At 31.8% G+C, this 21,993-nt stretch overlaps 1 protein-coding gene across 3 annotated transcripts in view; it reads left to right on the top strand.

Moving 5' to 3' along the window:
• The window catches only part of LOC148599360 (spermatogenesis-associated serine-rich protein 2-like), a 38,532-nt gene extending 18,811 nt beyond the window's left edge, over positions 1–19,721 (top strand). For all 3 annotated transcript variants that reach the window (XM_088557330.1, XM_088557331.1, XM_088557329.1), the window contains exons 3-15: positions 288–396; positions 746–904; positions 1,169–1,624; positions 2,235–2,312; positions 2,746–2,875; positions 3,842–3,900; positions 5,715–5,824; positions 7,122–7,202; positions 7,589–7,610; positions 8,941–9,069; positions 10,466–10,560; positions 12,251–12,296; positions 12,779–19,721. In XM_088557330.1, the coding sequence (XP_088413456.1) occupies positions 288–396; positions 746–904; positions 1,169–1,624; positions 2,235–2,312; positions 2,746–2,875; positions 3,842–3,900; positions 5,715–5,824; positions 7,122–7,202; positions 7,589–7,610; positions 8,941–9,069; positions 10,466–10,560; positions 12,251–12,296; positions 12,779–13,023 (1,719 nt within the window). In that variant the 3' untranslated portion in view covers positions 13,024–19,721. The remainder of the gene's footprint in view (positions 1–287; positions 397–745; positions 905–1,168; positions 1,625–2,234; positions 2,313–2,745; positions 2,876–3,841; positions 3,901–5,714; positions 5,825–7,121; positions 7,203–7,588; positions 7,611–8,940; positions 9,070–10,465; positions 10,561–12,250; positions 12,297–12,778) is intronic.
• The last annotated feature ends 2,272 nt before the right edge of the window (positions 19,722–21,993 follow it).

Raw genomic sequence — 21,993 nt, 5'->3', positions numbered from 1 at the left:
CACAGACAGGATTTTCTTCTGCTTTTCAATTCCTGATTTTACTGTTTTGATCCCTTCCCAAGAAGTCCTGTGAGCTATTGCCATCACTTGGCATCTGTCATCTTCATTAAAAAATTTTCAAAACTCTTCTCATCTGATACTACCTGACAACCAAATTTAATATGAATGTTCCTTAGGGTATTCTGCATAATACTGATTGGGTTTTTTTATTCCAGATTTCAGTAAGTAGAAGCAATAGGAGAGTTGATGCATTAATTAACCTTTAACCCCTGTTATTTTTTTTGTAGGTGAATGCAGTTCGAGAGGTGATGCCAGGCAGAAGTAATAACGAGATTATATTAGTGTTACAGTATTATGATTATAATGTAGAGAAAGCAATTCAGGCCTATGTAGAAGGTATGAATGGATAACTTAATCTGAGCTAGGGCTTTGAGTCAAAGGTCAAGGACCTTTCCAGTTTTGGTTGTGAACATTGAATATTTTAACTTGTTCATTAAAATAAAAAAAGATAACTGGAATGTTGCTTTTATGATGATTTTGAACTAGAAAACTTTATATCATTTGTATATGAATACAGATTTCAGCCCTAGGGGTCAGTAACATTACATTTCTAGACTTCCTCTGCAATTAAATCTTTATTAATGTAAGTTGGAAAAATTTTAGTTGCAATCCATGCAAGGTTTGAAAAGTTGGTTATGGTGTAAATTATTTTGGAACCAAACTCATTTTTCTTCACTTTTTTCAGATGGTGCCAAACAAGCTCTCAATGAATGGCATTATCCTGGTAATAAAGCACCCAAAAAGAAACGGAATAAGAAGAAAAAGACAGCCAATGACAGTATACCACAAGTGAATGGTGATGTAACACCTGCAGAAGAAGTTCCTAATGGTGTTGTAATAAATGGTAAATTGAAACTAGGTTACAAGACATCTACAACATTTATTGTGACTTTTAGTCACTCCATTTGCAATTGGATATTGATAAAAAGTTTTTAGCTCTTTCTCAGTTGTCCCGTCATGAGATGCTTTTTATTTGATTTTATTGCTATGGTGAAAAAAAAATTGAAGAAAGAGACACCTTCAGTAGAGGGCTTGAGAACAAGAAAAATTTTAGATGGTTTAAGACAGACTGTTTTGTCATTTCTGAATATCTCTTTTTTTTCTGCAGGTTCCGTGGAATCAGACACTGAACCATCAAAGACCAATTGTAGTGAGGTGTCTAGTTCTGTTAGCAGTCTCTCCATGTCTCCTACTACCCCAAGTGTTCCCAGCCCAACCCAACCATACTCTGTCAAACCTTCTGACACCTCACAAAATGTGACATCAGGATCACTAACAGCACCATCTAGTGTTAAGCCACAGACTGCACCATCTACTGCTTCTAACAGACAAAAATCACTGTCACCATTAACAAAAGGTAGCACTTCTTCTCGTAACAAGTCAAAATCACCGTTACCTAATGGTAAACAAACACAAGCATCTAATGTAAAACCACAAACACCAACAAAAAGTCAAAGTTCAGTGACTGTTTCTATAGAATCCAGTTCTTCATCACTGCCAACCAGTAGCTCATCACAGCCACAAAGACCACATCATCCCCATTCTAGACAGCAACATCATTCTGGTAAGTGTCCACATATTATGAAAGTACAGTTCATATAAGCACTGGTCCGAGGTCCTCAGATTCTGCAGGTTCAGAAATTGAGGTTTTATCTACCTAGCTTTTGATCCTGCAATACTTTGCAGTTATTACTTTTTGAAGACCTTTCACTTCCTTCTAGTGGACCTTTCATTTAGGGTACAAAAATGTCCAGACCTATCATGTTTGAAAGTAGATTTGAATCCCTAAGGTATGTTCTATGTATAACACCCAACGGTTTTCATTGTAAAGTACATCAATCATCAGTAGTTTAGATCAGAGATGCTTGGAAAATGTCCATGAGTCATTAGAGTTTAGAAATCTTCCAATTACCTTTACTTTGGTTATGTATTGATGCCAATCCTCTAAACTATGTCATGTAAACCTGCATTTTTTATTCTAGATTCTTCCTAAAGACCCAAAATTATAAAGGGTCATCAATAACCCATGTGTAAAAATGTTTTTAAATACCAGGCATTTAATTTATTATAGTAATACAAGTAGAGTTGATCAGTCTTTGATATAAAATGCTTTGCTAAACAGATTTACGTGATTTTTTTATACCGTGATTAAGCTGTATGGTTATTGATTTTAGGTTCACATTCACATCGACAACGTACAGCCAGTGAAAGAAGTAATGATGGCCATTCAGGTCCTAAACAGATTCATAAAAGTAAGTTCACAATGGCTACACTTGTTCCTATGATGGTAAATGGACTTGCATTTGTTACTAAATCTGCAATGGCCTTGAACAGTTATTGTTAATAGGGGAATATTCACTTACGGCAGTTTCAGGCCTTTTTTTTTTGTATTTTAGAAAATTTTAACTTGCTTCCACGAAGATGATAACATTTACAAAAAATCAAATCGTTACTTTTTTGAGAATTTGAGTGGAGTGTGAATGACTTTCATTACTGTTATGAATCCTCGTTTTATATCTGATTTCAGATTTCCATTCTTTTTTTCATCCTAGGAAAATCTTGTGTTCATGTGTGTGAAATACCTAATTTTGTCTGTTTCAGCGTTAAGATAAGTCAGTGAAAGACCTTCATTATGGTTATGACTTCTGTTTAAAAATTTGAAATACCTAATTTTCTCTCTTTCAGCATTAGAGAAGTCAGTAAAGGACCTACACAGACAGACAGTATCATTAGAAAGACTGAAGCTAGTTCTAAACGAGGAGGTAGACAAGAATTATAAACGGATCAAATCAGTATTTGATGAAATGAGAGCATGGTTAGTGTGAAAGAATTACAGCTCCACTACCTTTTTATTGGGATAACATATAGTCAAAGCAGGTCTCTGTCTGTCCATCAGTCACACTTAGGGCTGACCTACTTTGTGTAATCTGTAACTCCAAAATTATTGAATGCACATCTTTTCAACTTTGCACAGAAACATATAGTAGATAATTACATGTATGTGTGGACAAAAACATAATATAGGTCCAGGCATGTTATCCTTCAGTGGGCAATGTTGGTAAGGACCTGGGAACATATTATCTGTTATGTTTTTTTTAGTGAGCAGTGTTGGTAAGAACCTGGTAACATGTCGTCTGCCATGTTTTTTTTAGTGAGCAGTGTTGGTAAGAACCTGGTAACATGTCGTCTGTCATGTTTTCTTTAGTGGGCAATGTTCATAAGGACCTGGTAATATAATATCTGTCATGTTTTCTTTAGTGGACAATGTTGGTAAGGACCTGGTAACATGTTTGAATCAACATCCATGTTATTTTGAGCAATATTGACTTATCATACTTACACCTAAGAAACATTATTTTAACTTATATGTTCAAAGCAACATGTAGATTATTCTCTAAATTTTTAAAGTCAAAGGTGAAAGGTTATTGTCATCAGGGTCAATACTTACTTGGAAAGGGGTATTAGCCATTCTTGATTTGTCTTTGTGTAGCAAATTTATCAAAGTATCTTATTGAATATTTAACTGAAAAGGATTAAATGAATATAAATAACTGACTTGAGAAGATACTATGTTTAAAACCTTTAAAAATGTTCCAAAAAATACTTTCCAACTCTAGGAATGCAACATTAACTTTATTTATATGTACATGGTTGGTATAGACTTGGTATCAATATAGACCAAATGATTTATTTAAATGGTAGGTGGAGTTAAAAATCTCCTGTGAGAAGGATTAAGTATTTACTGCACTACAAATGACACATTATGTTTTTCTCCTTTTAGTTTGAATAACAGAGAAGTACAGTTAATACAAGAAATGGACCAAGTCAAGGCTGTCGCAAGTACGTACCCAAACTATCCGTGTCCAGTAGACCTGCTGAAGTCCCTTTGTATACATTTCAGTGTATTCAGGCTTGCCTCTGTTCATTGATAAAATGTTTTGCTGTAAAAAAGGATTTTGATGTAACAGATTTCAATGCAATTTCACAGCTGCAATTTTTTTTTGGATTCAGTCAAATAAATTGATAATTTAGATTTTATTTTGTGTGAGTCTGAATTTTTATTTCTATTTGCACATTGAAAAAAATTAATTAGTAATTTAATTCTAATGTAGCATTTGTTGTTATGTCAAACACAATAAAATATTGAATTTTAGAATACTGTTAAAGTGCTTTTATTCATGGATTATAGAAGAAACACATATTTGTGGATCCTTGAATTTGTGGTTTTGTTGTTTCATTATACAAATAAATGGGATTCTCCTTTTAGTTTGGAACCAAATTTTGTGGTTTGGCCTACCCACAAAAACCACGAAAATTGGTATACCGTGAACAATAGTACTTTCACAGTATTGACTTCATGGTTGACTGCATAAAATTTTGTATGCAGGTGCAAATGCTATAAAAAACATCTATGACTTTGGCCTTTGATCATCTTCTCTCCTGCCCATCTACATGCATTGCCTTCTCTCCTTTTTTTAATTTTAGCAGAATCCTTTGAATGGTTTAAAAGTTGGTCTTCCATGTACTCAATCCCTTTGCAGGCATCAGATTTTAAGTATTATCCATCATTTTACTTCTCTTTAATTGTTTAAGTCAATTAAAACCAACATTCATCTTTGAGAAAGGATGCATTGGTGATGTGATTTGGATGAAAACAAAATTAAAAAAAATATTTGTCATGTGCCACCCACTGCCTGATTTTTGCATGTTTATATGACAGTTGTAGTATTGGAGACAGAAGTATTATATTTGAAGATTTGTGGTTCTTAATCTAGATGTGATGGTTGCAAAAAAAAAAAACAAACAAAAGACAGTTTAACACATCTCTGTCTGCCTCAATGGTCTTGCAACATGGTCCCATAGATTTCAGGAGGTTGAAGGTTCCATCCTCACACTGCAATCGGTAGTCAGTACTTTCCTGCCAATGTGTCCGAGTGAGGTGTTGTGCTTAATTGGAGGTTAATGTTCCTCTGGGCTAGCACAAAAATGATTCTGCTCAGCATGCCAGACTAGTTCAAGGCAGGGTCTTTTTAATTCATCCTGAAATGCACCAAACAACTGCCAACGCACAGTCAATCAATTTGATACATCTATGTGTGACTATCAAATCCAAGATTGATGCATCAAAATCCTAAAAAAAAATGTGCAGTGTTCTAAGATTTTTCAAAATTTTAGGTTTCCACAGGAAAACTCTAAATGAATATTAAATTTCCCACACTTGAAGTTTGCTTTTCAAACTTAAAAAATCCGTTAAAAACTTAAAGTTTTTACTTGTTTAAGGGAAAGTGGGGCATATTAAACAGCTTTTCTTCACCAAAATCGTACTTGCCCCGGTTGACTGGAAGGTGGATTCCTATAACATTGAATGTATCATCTAACTAAATGTATTATGAATGTATGAGGATAGTAAAATTGTCAACAACAAAAAATTAGTTAGTACTATCATCCTGATCTACTGGTGATATGTTAGTCTAGGCTATGTAGTTAGTACTAGTTCTTTAAGTTATAGGATTACTTATTGCAGTAAAACAAATTTAAATTTGAAGCAAGACTATTTCCTGTTATAAATGACAAGTACCATTTAAAAAAAAAAATTTTTTTGTCTGATTATTTTTATTTAGATGGTGTAACACAGTACATGCATTTTTTTTCAGATGAGACTTTCATCATGCGACAGAAGAATGCAGTAGATTTAAAGCGTGATATAGATAGATCAGAAAGAATGGATGATAAACAGATAGCCCAGCTAAGAGCTGATATAAAGGTTCCTAATCTTTACTACTAGAGTTAAAATTGTCAAAAATAACAGTATGATGGCAAACCCTACACATGACAGGATATCATGTTCTTCCAAGATGTTTGATAATGATATTCTAGGTCATTTTACATTTAGATTTAAATTATAACATGTATGGAAAATATTTCAGTTCAGGAATGACTGTTATATTTTTTTCGGTCTATGAAGAAATTACCTCAGTCATGTTTTGCACACTAAATAACCTGCTTGGCAGGTTATTTTCAAGTGTGCACCATGTGCATTGAGATTATTTCAAATAGACAGAAATAATATAACAATGGTTTCTTGTAATTTATTTTAAGTAACAAATTTTAACGAGTAAATCATTAAAAAAGGTTGATGCCGTCATAGCCACATTACAAAGTTTGGTCTATGAGATAATGGACTAATTTTTTTATCCAATCAGAAAGCGTGTTACATCTGAAATTAAATTGTTTGTTGATAAAATTTATTATCTTGAGATCTCTTTTTTTTCTTCATACTCATTCTAATTAGTAGAATGGGTGAGTTACTGGATTATTTACATTTTTGGAACCCAGATATCAGAACTTGACTTTGTGAGTATGGGATTAAAAAGGAAAGGACCATACCAAAGCAGTGGGTTGATATGTTCACTTTTGTTTTGTAGGAGAAATCTGCAGGGTATCTTCCCTTCTTAATTGGTCATTATTGAGTTTGCATAGGCATTTAAAATAACTTTTTGTATAAAAATATAAAATCCACTTGTATTTTCTGATATTGTAAATTCACTACTTGTAAGTGTATAATAATTGTTTAAGATGTAAGTAGAAAACAAGTCTTATTGATCCTTCTTGTTTATGATATAACATTGAAGTGTAAGTGTTTGTAAGATTCAGGCAAAATGGGATAAATTGGAAGCATGCATGTCAAAAACCCACTGATCTGACAATGTAATATCACTCTAGGATACTTTCTCTTAAAAAAAAGCACTATTCAATCTCTGCATCACTAGCTTTGCTCTGAAGTTTTTCAATATAATGTTAGAAATGAAGTTTATGACAGAGTTATCTGCCCTTGAAATGTTTATTTTCAGTGCATTTCAATGAAATTATAACGCAATGCACCAACATGATGTGGAAAATATTGTTTTTTCTGCTTAATTCTGATGGTGCAAATAGTCAAATTACAAAATTATAAAATGATGGTTTTTTTCATACCATGTTTCACCCACTGCCTGATTCTTACAGAGACTGACATTTAATGTAATTATGATTATAATTGTATATTTTTCTTCCATTTGTAGCATTTTGTTAGTGATAGGAAAATAGATGAAGATTTGAGTCGGACTACACGGTTTCTGTACGACTCAGACTACCTACGACGAGTATGTATCAATATGGATAGTGAAAGTGAAAGTAGGATTCCTGAATATACTAATAATAGGGGATAATATGTTCAAAATTATTAATATGACAGGAATATAAAGTTTATAGCACAGTAATTGCAATTTTACTTTATATATGTATATTATAAGTATGTATGAATTAAAAATTGTGTAAAAATTTGTAATACAATCAAAGGGAGATAATCTGAGTTATTGTCACAAATTTACTTTGGCTTTATCCTTTACATATAAACTTATAAGTATGCATTGTAATTAGATTTACTTAATTAAGAATGATGCATGTAACATGTAATATTGCCAATATTATTGATTGCAAAATTTGAAGAGAAAAAATTTCGTAACAAAAATGTTATTGTCTATTACAGGAAATCTCACAGTTTGGAGAGGGTAAGTTTATCCTTTGCTGTCTTCTAGTTCAGCACACTTCATTCTCATTACCAAATTGTTTCAATTAAACTTTACACTTACATTTTACAATTTAAAACATGCGATAAAATGCATAACATGTACAATGTGCAGTTCAAAGACACAAGTTATTCCACAAATGTAAAAATGCCTACCTTCTGACCATATACGTGTTCTTAAGTTTAGGGTAAAAAAACTCCCCCAAAAACAATTTGGCCTTAGTAATTCACAAACCTGGTTGTAGAAAAAATTATCATCATTCCTTATTGTTTAATTTAAAACAGAATTTTTTCTTTGTTAAGTATTCTTTTAAAATTGATTTATAGCACTTGACATCATTTGTCATTTTTATAACACAAACAATTTATCCAATCAAATTATATCAGCAATTATAGCATATGACAATACTCGGCGTCACATAAATAACATACTGTTAAAATTTGAATAAAAATATTTTCTACGACTTTATTGACACCTTCCGTCATTTAAATTGTCTTAAATCACTTGCTCATTCGTTTAGCCAAATGGCTTCTCCCTAAACAAGTCGCTTATTAGCTTAAATCATGCGTAACAAATCCTTACGGGAAAATCCCATACTAATATCCGCCATGTTGGTTTCTACGGGACGATTTGTTTACAAACGAAGTTCGTAAGTTCCCGTCGAACTCCGGTGACAATCGTCTGCTTGATCAACTTCTCGGTATTGTACGTTGTTCGCGTATAATAAATCCGAGATATCCGAAATAACGCCGAAATGCATTCTGGGTTCTTCGGTTTTTGGACAAACCATTTAAACGTAAACAACATCTCCTAGCAACCCGATCACTGTAAACATGGCGGACTTTTTACAATGTAAATATTGGCACTGAGAATTAAAATCTGACCGGAATTTAACGATTCAATCTTTAGGGAGAAGCCGTTTGGCTAAACGAATGAGCAAGTCATTTATGACAATTTAAACGACGGAAGGTGTCAATAAAGTCGTAGAAAATATTTTTATTCAAATTTTAACAGTATGTTATTTATGTGAAGCCGAGTATAGGAGTACATAACACTATACAGAATTAAGGATTTAATCACCAGATGATTGAGGTTATTTCTTCATTGACAGATAAAATCTAACAGGCATTCCTTATTATTTAATTTTAGTACCAAAATGTAACCAGTAAATCATTAAATGAGGTTGCTGAAGTCATGTTCACATAACAAAATTTGGTCTACAAGGTGATGGACATAATCTTTTATCCAATCAAAAAGCATGTTACTACTGAAGTTAAATTATACAAATATGTATGAATTTATTACCTTATAGTTGTTCCAGTTAAATGTACATATTCACTACGCCGTCCTTCTGTCTCTTCTGTGACAAGCAACGAAGAACCAACAAATTCTAATGTGGTTGTCCCCAATAGTGCTGTGGTGTCAGTATCTCAGTCTGAGGGTAAGATCTATGATAGATTATTTTATTGATAGCTGTTCCAAGTGGCATAGGGCTGTTGTGTCAGTGTCTCAGTCTGAGGGTGAGATCTTTGATAGAATATTTTATTGATAGCTGTTCCAAGTGGCATAGGGCTGTAGTGTCAGTGTCTCAGTCTGAGGGTAAGATCTTTGAAAGGACGCTTTATTGATGGCTGTTCCAAGTGTCATATGACTGTATTGTCTGTGTTTCAGTCCGAGGTCAAAATCTACAATAGGGTATTGTTACTGATAGTTGTCACATAGTTTTACTATTGATGTCTCTGATTTCAGATAAGATAAATGACAATTTTATAAATTGTGAATGACTTCCACAAGATCAATATGTTATATATGGAGTTACAATCCACCAGTGCTAAATGATCTCATCTTGAAATCGATACTAGAACTATTTTTTTTTTTTTTTAATTTCATTCCAATTCCTTGTGAAATTTCAATGAAAGTACTATTGTTCGTGGGGTACCAGTTTTTGTGGTTTTCCTTGGTTGGGTAAACCATGAACATTGGTTCGTAGTGAAAAGGAAATTTTCCAATTGTTTGTATAGTAGTGTTGGAAAATTAATGAATTAAAAAATCCATGAACTGATAATAATCCCCTAAACCACGAAATTGGAACCCATGAATAAAAATACTTTCACAGTAAACTGCAATCCAATAAGGAAGTCATGACAGCTGAATTTTTTTTTTAAATCTGTAACTGTTCAAGGTTTGGAAGCTTTTTATATTTACTGAACTGTAAGTCATGAAGACTAGTCGTTACCTACATGTATGATCATGTGTCATTTTCTCATTCTTTGAAATTAAATAAAAATAACACTAACGTGGCCAATCTTAAAAAATTAGATTTTTTAAAAAATCATTTAAAAAAATGAGACTGACTGTCTGTATTGACCCTTGTTGTCATCTTCTGTGAAGCCATGCTGTTATACAGTTGTTGTCTTTTGTACAATTTGATATCATGGATCTAAAATTTAACATTGAACAAAGCTATAGACTGTTAAAACTTAATAACCTAGCACAGCATTGCAAAAAAAAAAATGAAACAAGGTCGATAAGAGTTTTTATCATGACATTAAGGCTTCCTGCATAAAGTGTTGGAGAAATGTGATATAGAAAGATTGTCTTAATGAAAAATATCCGAATAATGTCATGTGTCATCATTTCATCCAATGGGTAAAAAAAAACATTATTATAATACATAAATCTTTTAACAAAATATTTATGATAAATAATAATAAATGTTCCTTTGTTATGAAAACAATTCAGTTATAAAATGCATATAATTTGAAAACACTACACTTTAGGTCTAAAATATATATATAACTTTGAAACAAACTTTTATTTGGTTTTCTCTTCTTCAGTTTCTAAAGATAACCATGCCCATGGATTGGACTCTAAAGAGACTGAAGAAATGGCAGAACTCCAGCAACGACTGAAGAATTCTCTTCATGTACAGGTACTGTTGGTATATAAACTTTTTCCAATTCTTCACTGGTGCTTAAAATTACATGTGCCTTTTAAACCACTGAGTGGTGACTTAAATTTTGCGAAAGTTTTAAATTTTTGAAGGTTTCTACATGTTTCATGAGAGAACCCTATTTCATTTCAGCCTATTCTTGATTTGAATTATTTCTCCACTATCGATGGTAAAATGATTTTTAACATGCTCGCTAAAGCTCGTGTGTTGAAAATTTTAATTTCACCATTTTGAGTGGAAAAATACATTCATTACTGAAGACAAGTATGCATTTTTCTGCGATATACTTACAAGCGTATTTTCTGTATCAAGTACAGACTTACCTAAGATTCATGAAATAATGAAAAAGATATCAGTCAGAAGTTTTGTCAACTTCTTTCACATGTTTTAAATCTTTTTTCAACTAAATGTACTTTTACATCATTCAATTTTTTGTCAACTACTTTCACATAATTAAATCTTTTGTCCATTACTTTCACACCTTTTAAATCTTTTTATGATGAAAGAATGATAAAGGGAACCTAGGTTATAGCGGTAATCAAAAGAATGTAATCCAGGGACAAAGACCAGACATGGAAAGCAGACATACACAACAAAGAACATAAAGTAACTAAAATCATATATACAAAGTAACAAAAGCAAATGAGCAACTCGGACTCCACTAAAAACTGGGAGCAAGGACCAGGTGCACCAATAGGGTAAGCGTCCTCTGCTTTTCTTGAAACACCTGCTGAGTTGCTCATTAAAAGTCAAGTCTGGGGTAGACGAAATAAAAGGAAAACTAAGACAGGTTGATTAGAGCTTAGGATATATGGTTTGTATGGATAAACATATCAATAACTACAATTTTATTCAGGCCAAAAATAATATATTTCATTTCATGCTATCTGAAAAAAAAAAAACAGATTAGGCAGGTAAAGAAAATAGTTTATTTTTCAAACTAGAAGGCCTGTTTTTAATCGGAGCCCCGGCCTCATTTGTTAGTTGTGATTTTTTATATTTTTTAGTAAATCAAATGTATCAGTTAGACAATAATGATGCCCCCGCTCGCTAGATTTGCCAAATGTGTCAGACACTACTGAGGCCCCCGCTCGCTAGATTTGCCAACTTAATAACATGTTTATCACAGGGGAAGTAATGAGATTTTAAGATGATTTTGAATTAAGATATCTCTTGTGGTGTTTTTCACTTTTATCTCCTCAACAAATCTTTTATTGGTTTTCAAATCACTAATCCAACATTTATACCATTTACACTATGTCAACAATTGACATGAAATATGGATTTACCACAATCTGTGACGTGTACATGTACTTAATTCTTGTGTTTACATGAAAGAGTTGCAAATCCATTGAGAGATGATATTTTCGAGAATTGTTCATATCATTATATGTTGGTGAAAATTGCGAAAATTAAGACACTCAAAAACTGTGTGTGCAGAAATTTACTCAAAACACAATTGTGCTTTTTTGTCTCATTATAATTCCATTTTTACTGGTATTTACTTCCGATTTTGCCAATTTCCACTTTGTTTGTTGACCTCGTAAAATCAGGTCTGTATACAACTCCAAGCTTGGGGCGATGTTTTATTTTGTTAAGAACAATCTTTCTAGCTCTAACCCATTTACCAACCTTGACTTTCAATTATTATGTTAACTGTATTTTACAGGGCTTTGACAAGGGATCACCAAGACCTCAGACACATCCAAGCAAAGGTATACATCTTGAATAATTGGATTGTTTCCTATTTTTATATGCTTTGTCTTCTAGACAGGATGTAGTATGATGTACCATTGTCTGTCCATCTGTTTGTTTGTCTGTCTGTCGTTCATAATATTAATGAAACTGTGGGGATGGTCTAACTGAGTGATGCACTTAACCTACCATGACTTTGTGTAGAAAATTAAGTTCTTTTATAGTTAATACATATCAGAAATAAAATCATTAAGATAAAAATTTCAATCCTTCTATCAATTTGTATATATCTAACAACTTTCATTTCATAGCCACTAATATAATTCAGCAGTAAAAAGATGGTTCTATAATGCTTAAAAAGGTGTTTCAAGATTCAAGATACATGTAACCAATACAATTTCCTGTCTCTCAACTATCAAATTTTTAAAATATTTTAAGTACATTGTTTAAAGGAGTAACATACTATATTTTTATTTCCTCTGATGATGAAATTTCATTTCAGAAAATATGCAAGATTCTAGAAGACAAGACCAAAGGCCTCACTCAAGTGGGCTACGTCCACAGTCAGCAGGAGGTCCAAGACCTCAGTCTGGCAGAGGTTATGGTTATAGAGGCAGAGGAGGAGGAGGTGGCTACAGAGGGAGAGGTCAAGGTCGTCAGTGGAGTCCAAGGAAAGACAACTCTCAAGGAGGGAGGGGAAGAAACTTTGCAAGGGGAGATAATCAACATGTTAATTCTAGTCAGTGAAGTGATGGAAACAGTATTGTAAACTGCTGAAAACCAGTAAAAATAAATTTGTTATTTTGCAAAAGTTGATTTATTTCTGTTATTTATGTGATAAAATTGTAAAAAAAATAGTGCACTCCTTCAACTGTAATGGTATCATTTTCCTGGGTATTGATTTCAGTGGTTTGTTGAAATTTTGCAGCTTCAGAAGCTTTTAATTATTTTTGTTAATCTCCTTAGATTTGAAAAAAAAAAATGTACTTTAAGTTGGGAAATTAAATTCATGCTTTGAGAAAACCATACAATCCATGATAGTTGGTACCCTAGAGTAATAGTACCTTTACAGTAAATTGTTGTTATAATATTCTGTTAAACATTTTATTTGTTTGTAATGTACAGGGTGTTTGTTATAGATACAACGAAATTCCTGCTTCCAGCAGGATGATTCTATTTGAATTTTGTGGGTTATCTTCAATGTGTAGAATTTTGTAGCACAAGTCTTTATAAGAATCAGGTTAAATGACAGAAACCTACCAATCTGACCATATAATTTTCACTCAAGAAAGTCTTCCCTTCTGATTTCTGTATCTTGAAGAAGTTAGGCAATTTTTCATTATTCATATATTTGAAAATTGAAGTTTTAAACAAGTTTATCTGCCCCTTAAATGTTCATTTTTAGTGCATTTCAATGAAATTATTACTCAATTTTCTATAATGTTATGGAAAGCCTTTTTTGTATTTCTTGATTCTGGTCATACATCGAATGATGGGTTATTTCTGACCATGTTTCACCCTTTGCCTGATTCTTATAGAGACTGGCACTTTTAAACTGATAGTTTTTTGCATTACAGTCTGTGATTCTATTAGTAGATGCCCATGTTGATAATGTGATTATTGAGGTAGTTATAATTGTCCTAGAAACAAAGATTTGGCATAGAAATTTGTGTGGTGGTACATTTTTGGTTATAATTCCTGTTTGATTCAAGGGAAATATGCTTTTAAAAGTTTAAATGAGGATAGATGAAATGTATTGTTGTGAAAAATTATTTCAGTATTTTTGTATGGTACCTATATCCTTGTCACACAATATGATAAGTTAAATAAGGTGCACTTTCTGCAAAAAAATATGTCATTTTTTTTTCTGTAAGAATTAAAACCCATATGTGTTGAAAGGAAACATCACAATCAGAGCTGAAATGTCGATAATATTAAAAATTGTAATGTGTCAGAATGATATGCAGCTATTTATTTCATTCAAATTTTTGGACTGTGTTAAGCATAGATTTGGTTGATTTTTTTTAATCATAAAAAAAACTTAATTTATTAAACTCTCTATGTGTTCACAATCTCACATTTATATGATAGGAAATTAGAATTGTAGATGGGCTGTATTCCCTAATAAGTGTACCTCATCTATTACTAATTTTTGTCCAAATTATAAAAAAATACATAAACATAAGATGTAAGAAAAAACTTCTTTTCTTCTCAATTAAAACATCTAACTCTGTCAATTTTGACTTTTTGAAGTTTCGAATATCATATGATAGGTCGAAGTCATTTAAGCATTCATTCATTGTATTTAGTCACCCATTCTATTATTTCCAATTCTGTGGGTTTGGTTTCATTCATCGCTTCTCACGAGTGCTTTACTTCAGAACTGATTATTTATCATTGGCATCCATACTTCCATTACAAAGCCCATTTTGATCGCATGTATTTACTCAAAATGAGAACAGGGATGAAAGTCTTTGTTGTATCAAGGTGTATTTATTGACAACACTTGTTTAAATCAGTCCTTATAGGGACAATAAACATTTTGTTAAATTTTAATGAATTAGGATAAACCCAAAGGAAGTTATAGAATATGGTTATAAATAGAGCTTGATTTCTTTGTAATGTATTTTTGCACTGACATACATGTAGTTTAGTTTGAGATGTATATTTTGTTAGACCTTTGTATTATTGAATTATTGTTGATATTTTTGTTATCTTATTTTGTTGAAAAGCACTTCACAAATAGTTAACCTTTTCATATTTGTTATAAAATCAAATCTATTGTGGATTAAGTCAACGAAGTTTAAATAATGATTTAATTTGATTCTTTTTTTTTCATATAAATAAGTACATGTTACAAGAATTCAATTAAAAATCAAATCAGAAAAAAAGAGAAAAATGACAGATAAGGAGATTATATATTCCTTTGACTTTCCTGATTATCATAATACCTGTAGCTTTGGTAATTTAGAAATTTCCCAGTTTGTCAGTCTGTCTGATATACACTGATCTTTGCAACACTTTTGGTTTCATTATGATTATCAAAGGAACACATGGCTAAGTCTTTTCTAACTTACACTCAGTGTTACAGATCATAAGATATAGATTATAATTGAAGAAATGCATTGTAAAAACTTTTCAAACTTAAACTCAGTGTTGCAGATCATAAGATACAGATTTTAATTAAAGAAATGCACTGCCCAATCTTTTTAAAATTAGATTCAGTGTTACATATCATAAAATACAGATCTACTTTTAATATGTTTTTTTTCGTATGTATTATTCAAGATTCTATGGCTATTTCCACTTTGAAATTATTGTATAGTGGGGTTTCTGTTCTCACAAGATTAACCCCCTTCAATTGTTATAATAAAGTTATGTGATGTATTTTGAAGATGTCTCAAAATTTTGAATTTATCACATTTAAATGTGAAAGCACTACTTAATGGAGTAAGTATATTACTCTTGATAATGGTTCTATAAATAGTTTTAAATTGTTTATTTATATATGTTGCAAATCGAGTTTTAAATAAAATGATGTTTATTTATATTCATGCATGCTATATCTATCTTTATTCAGGTATAATATATCTAGTCTCTTTGTTAATATAATCAGTTCATAGTTTCTTTGTTTTGTGTTTATTATATATGTCTATTGATGGGCCTATTATGGAATACCTCTGTCTTATCTTTTACAGCATCATAATTTACCTTTATTAAAACAGTTTTAGGGATTTAAACAATATTTTGGTACAGTGTTAATGTTTGTCTTCACTGAAAGAGACTCTTTATCATAATTGATTTTTCTAATTCATTGATATTGTTAGCCTTAAATAATTAAAAAAATAATCCCAAGTAAGATAAACTATCTTCTAATTGATGATAGGGTATGGTATTTCTATTCAGAACAACACTGATTGTTTGTTTATGAATTGTCTCTTTCTTGACATCCTCTTAAAGATTAATCATTTTAGCTACAAGTTCAAAGCGTTGTACTGTTGATCAGAATTTCTGAATTTACATAAAATGATGCATATTTTTTCAATAACAAGTAGGAAGGACAACCCATCTTCGTTTCAAAGTATTGGTGTTCTGTACACTAGAAAAAAGGGGGTAAATATCCATAGAGTGCTTTAGTGCTGCTGTTTATTTTATTGTATTGTTTTTCTTTGCATAAATCTAGAATATCCATTGAGATTTTTTATGAATAAAAAATTTGCATGTGGTTACTATGGCTATCTCTCTACATAATATTTATGAAGACTGTATTTTTACTCAAGCTTGTATAACTTTCATGTACAAAATATTGTTTGAGCAAATTTTGACAGTTTACATGAATTTCACAGGAACCAATCCTACATATAAATTCTAAAATTTTAACTTTAATTTAATTAGAAGTGAGTTTTAAGTGAATTCAGCATTAATTTGATGTAACTCATCTGACTTTCAGTTTTAAAGCTCAATCTGCATAAATTTCTCATGATTTACTTATGCCATTGTATCATTAATAATACCATTGCATTGTAATATTTCATGCTTTATAAGCTAAGGTTTCAGATTAACGGTTGATATTCAACTGAGGAAAAACAGAGCACATGAAAAAAGTAGCTACTGTGATAGTTCTTTAATTCGTGGATTAGGGAATGAACACAAGTTCAAAGATTCTTAAATTCATGGTTTTGAGGTTTTCAGCTAACACATCTATGGAAATCAAATTTTTTGTTGGGAATCAAATTTCGTGGTTTGGCCTACCCATGAAAAACACAAAAATTGGTACTCTATGAATGATAGTAGTACTTTTACAGTATCATACTCATCACAAAATATTACCATATAATGCCAATATAAGGATATTAACATATACACAAAGTTTTATTTGATAGAATCAACTACAGTTACATGTATATGTAAGACTTTCAGACTGAAGTCGTCTCTTGCTTTAAAACAAAATTTGTTGATTAAGCATGATTTCCATAGAATCGTACAAATATTAAAAGAAAGAAGACAGATATTGTCAACTTTTTTGAAGGATCAAGAATCAGTAGGAATTATATTGTCAACTTTCTTTATGGAACAGGAATCTATAGGAACTGTATTGTCAACTTTTTTTTATGGAGCAGGAATCGATAGGAACTATATGTCAAACTGTGAAAGAATGGGAATTGGTAGGAACTAATTTGCTAACTTTCTTGAAGGGGCAAGAATTGGTAGGAACTATATTGTCAACTTTCTTAATGGAACAGGAATCGGTCGGAACTATATTGTCAACTTTCTTTATGGAACAGGAATCGATAGGAACTGTATTGTCAACTTTTTTTTATGGAGCAGGAATCGATAGGAACTATATGTCAAACTGTGAAAGAATGGGAATTGGTAGGAACTAATTTGCTAACTTTCTTGAAGGGGCAAGAATTGGTAGGAACTATATTGTCAACTTTCTTAATGGAACAGGAATCGGTCGGAACTATATTGTCAACTTTCTTTATGGAACAGGAATCGATAGGAACTGTATTGTCAACTTTTTTTTATGGAGCAGGAATCAATAGGAACTATATGTCAAACTGTGAAAGAATGGGAATTGGTAGGAACTAATTTGCTAACTTTCTTGAAGGGGCCAGAATTGGTAGGAACTATATTGTCAACTTTCTTAATGGAACAGGAATCGGTCGGAACTATATTGTCAACTTTCTTTATGGAACAGGAATCGGTCGGAACGGTATTGTCAACTTTTTTTATGGAACAGGAATCGATAGGAACTATATGTCAAACTGTGAAAGAATGGGAATTGGTAGGAACTAAATTGTCAACTTTCTTTAAGGGACAAGAATGGGTAGGAACTATATTGTCATCTTTCTTGAATGAACAGGAATCGATTGGAACTATATTGTCAACTTTCTCAATGGAATAGTAATTGGTAGCAACTTAACATCAAATTTTGTGAAAGAACTTGAATTGTCATCTTTCTTGAAGGGACAGGAATTGGTATGAACTATATTGTAAACTTTTTTTGAAGGAATTGGAATCTGTAGATACAATATTATTAACATTTATTACAGTCTTGAATATGGCAGGTGTCACAGTCATGACGAAGGTAACAATTAAGGTAGAATTTAATTTTGAACAGTATATGTGATGTCTTTTGAAAAATAATCATGGCTGCCCAAAATCACTCAATTTTACTCCATTTTTACCATTTTTCAATCCCTTATAACTGATTGATCCTGAAATGGGACACGACCTTCATATATTGACTACTGTCTGGATTATATCTTGTATTATTTTCCTTCATTTACAGAATTTAAATGATGGGGGAAAAGTTTAATAAACCCATTCCTTTTGCATGAATTTTAAGTTCTTTCAAGTTATTAGTTGTGATAACCAGCTCACATTTTTGTCTCTAGTCATTTAATCATAGCAAAGATATAAATATCATGTTGAAATTGTTAAATTTACTTGGATGTATTCTTTTAATTGTTTTCAACATTACTTTTTATGTAAATAGAAATGTGTTGTTTCCACGTACTTGCGCATTGTATATCACTGTCTTGAAATACTGTAGAGTTTTAGTGACTGATTTTGCTCTGTATTTGGTTAGTCTGGTAGTTTACAATTATAAAAAAACAGCTAATTGTAATTTTTAGCATTTATCATAATGACTGAGATTTTTGAGTTTAGTAAATATAGAAATTACATAATTTAATTTAATTTGATGTGTAAGTCGTGTTTTGATTGGCTGGAATCATTAGTTTTATTTTCTTCTGTTGTTATGGCGTCACATGATTTATGTTAATTCTAAAATGTGATTTTGAGAACAAACAGTTCTGTTTTGAATTTTAAAAATATATGAAATAATTGTTTGGTTTATTCAAAGGTAACTAAATTTGCATTACCTGCTTTGCCTGTTATTTAGTGTGTATGAAAAAACTCACACAAGTTAATTTCATAATGGCCGTAATTCGAAGCATTTTGTAGAACGAAAGTGCATTTAAATGTTTAATCAGTTGGAGAAATATACATTCTGAGATGTCAGGACGTACTTCTAATGGTTGTATTTAATCATCTTATAGAAATTGGTAGTAATTTTCATCAGTTTAGCTGCAAATTTATCCATGACATTGCTTGAAGTATGTAACCATGTAAATATCAGGTGGATTGTAGTATGACTATTTTTTTGCTGCATTAAATCTTGCTATAGGGAAAGGTTTTGACTGGCTAAATAGAAATAAAAGATATGGTAGGGAAGTTTGCAGTTCATTTGATCAACTTAAGAACAGAAACATTCACCATCTTCCTCGATCTTCAAGACTGTCACAGTTCTATTGGGGCCTGCCTGACTTTTACACGGACTGCACTGAATATTCGTTATTTGTGTATTGTTATGGATGTGGTCTCAACATTATATCAGTGTAAAATATCATAAAGATAAAAGAGAGAATATATTCATATACATGTGTTTCCTTATAATTTATGGCCACATTTCTACACTTGTCAGATTTTAAAATTATCATTTATTTGTTGTACACAAAAAACCAAAAAAAAAAACGAAAAGATGGAAAGAAGATAATAAATAAAAGCAAAATAATCATTGATTTTGAATTCAATAGTGTTAAAATGTTTCTAAAAAAAAACAGATGACGCTTACCCTACCGGTACACCTGGTATATGCTCCAAGTTTTTAGTGGAGTCCGAATTGCTCATTTGCTTTTGTTACTTTGTATGTGTGATTTTAGTTACTTTATGTTCTTGCTGTGTATGTCTGTTTTCCATGTTTGGTCTTTATCCCTGGATTACATTCTTTTGATTACTGCTATAATCTTGGTTCTTTTGATTACTCTTTCATGAAGAGCTTGGCATTAATGACTGCTGAAACAAAGAAGCCTGTTTTCTTAAAATTAGCAGAGAAAAGTTTTCAGCTTAAAGTGAGGACTATGTCTCCCTTGACAACTGTCTTTTCCTATTTAGTAACATAGTAACATTCCAGCTGCTCCAGTGTGTAAAGAATCTCTCTTTAAACTCATTTTTTGTTAGAAATTTCAACCATTACATCGATTTTGTAGATGGGGCTACATCAACCACGACAAGGTTATGTTGTTCATGGATTAGATCGTCTCTTCAAAAACATTCTACGATCTTCACCATGATCTGATTAACGATTTCACATGCGTCATTCCTCTTTCACTAGACATGAGATAAGCTAACAGCAAGACGGAAACGGATGCCCTACCGGAGCACTTTAGATCATCCCCGGTTCGTTGTTTATTTCTTTATGCACCGTTTCATTTGAAAGAGGGAAATCAAGGTAACCAGTATTGGAACAATAGCCAAAATAATATAGTCCTAGGATAACGACTAGAAAGGGAAAACAGACACTCAACAAAAAACAAGAAATGTAAATGACTGAAATATATGAGCATTAACCAGGTGCACCGGTAGGGTAAGCGTCTTCTATGTTATTTTTATAGAAACAGCCGACTAAATGCTCATATAATGTTGCGTTTGTGGTAGGTGAATGATGAAGGGAAAATTGACGATACGGGATGAGAAACCACTTCATTTGCAGTATAGTTTTGGTCATCAGTTTTCCCTGTCCATCAATCTCCAAGAGTAGGTAAGATATGTGTCTGACTTCGTAGTGTCTAGTTTCCTTTATTTCAAGTTCTTTGAGGTAAATGATGTATAAAATCCCCGAATCTAGGATTGTTTAAAGATATAGCGGAATATGAGATCAAAGACTTTCATTCTTTTGGATAAGATCAGCTATAAATTCACCCTAACAAAAGTGAAGAAATATGTCAGCGAATAGCGGAGCTCAATTTTTTCTACTGGAATGCCGACCATCTTTCGAAAACATGTCCAATATGTTATCGATACAAAATTCCAGCATTTTGACAACATCTTTTGAAAACAACGTATACAGAAACTGATTTTGGAATCGCTTTGTACAAAATATGAAATATCTCTACCGAGTATTGCGTATTTGTATTTAGGTGTTCCATCTTTTTAACTTAAAATATAATGTTTATTCTAGAAGTTAATAGATAGCTATTTCATTCGAGATAGGTTGTGTAAATACAGGACCAGTTTCTATTTCCTGAAAATTGTATTGAACAAATATTTTACCCCGACAGAAAGGTTAAATAACGGCATAAATGACCAACCCGTGGTCAAACAATGATAAAATGGAGATTCTGTGATATATTTCGATTTCAATAGGACTAGTTTCTTCATGTTTTTGACGCAGCCTTTGAGTTGCACGAAATGTTGGTAATGTGTTTATCACTTTTTCCATGGCTGTGGTCTAAAGTGCTTTAAAGGTACACGTCGTTTCATAATTTGTTATAAACTGAGATGCGCTTCAGGATTTAGGATTATAAAACTGGCTTTGCCCCGCCGAGAAAAATCAAAGAAAGCATTAACTTCTTTATATACATTATACCTACGAAGAAATGATTTATATCTTGAATATCAAAAATGTTACACCTTAATATCAAAACTGAATGCTTTTTTTTCAGAATCTGTTTAAGAAATCTGTTGTGTTTAATTCTTTTGCGTTACCTTACACAGGTCGGGAGTTCTACTATACAACAGGGTTAGATCCAAACACTTTGAAAAGCAGGGGTGTCGATTATACAAATGTGTGAAAATTACATTTTTTTTCAAAATATTATTGCATGCATGTTTACTACAATTTGTTCTCCCATGTTTTAACACAATTTT

This window comes from Perna viridis, chromosome 13 (assembly GCF_037379345.1).
Source record: "Perna viridis isolate PV_CMFRI_1.1 ecotype Kerala chromosome 13, ASM3737934v1, whole genome shotgun sequence".
NCBI lineage: Eukaryota > Metazoa > Mollusca > Bivalvia > Mytilida > Mytilidae > Perna > Perna viridis.
Note: the sequence above shows the minus strand (reverse complement) of the source record. Positions and strands in the feature narration are given on the sequence as shown.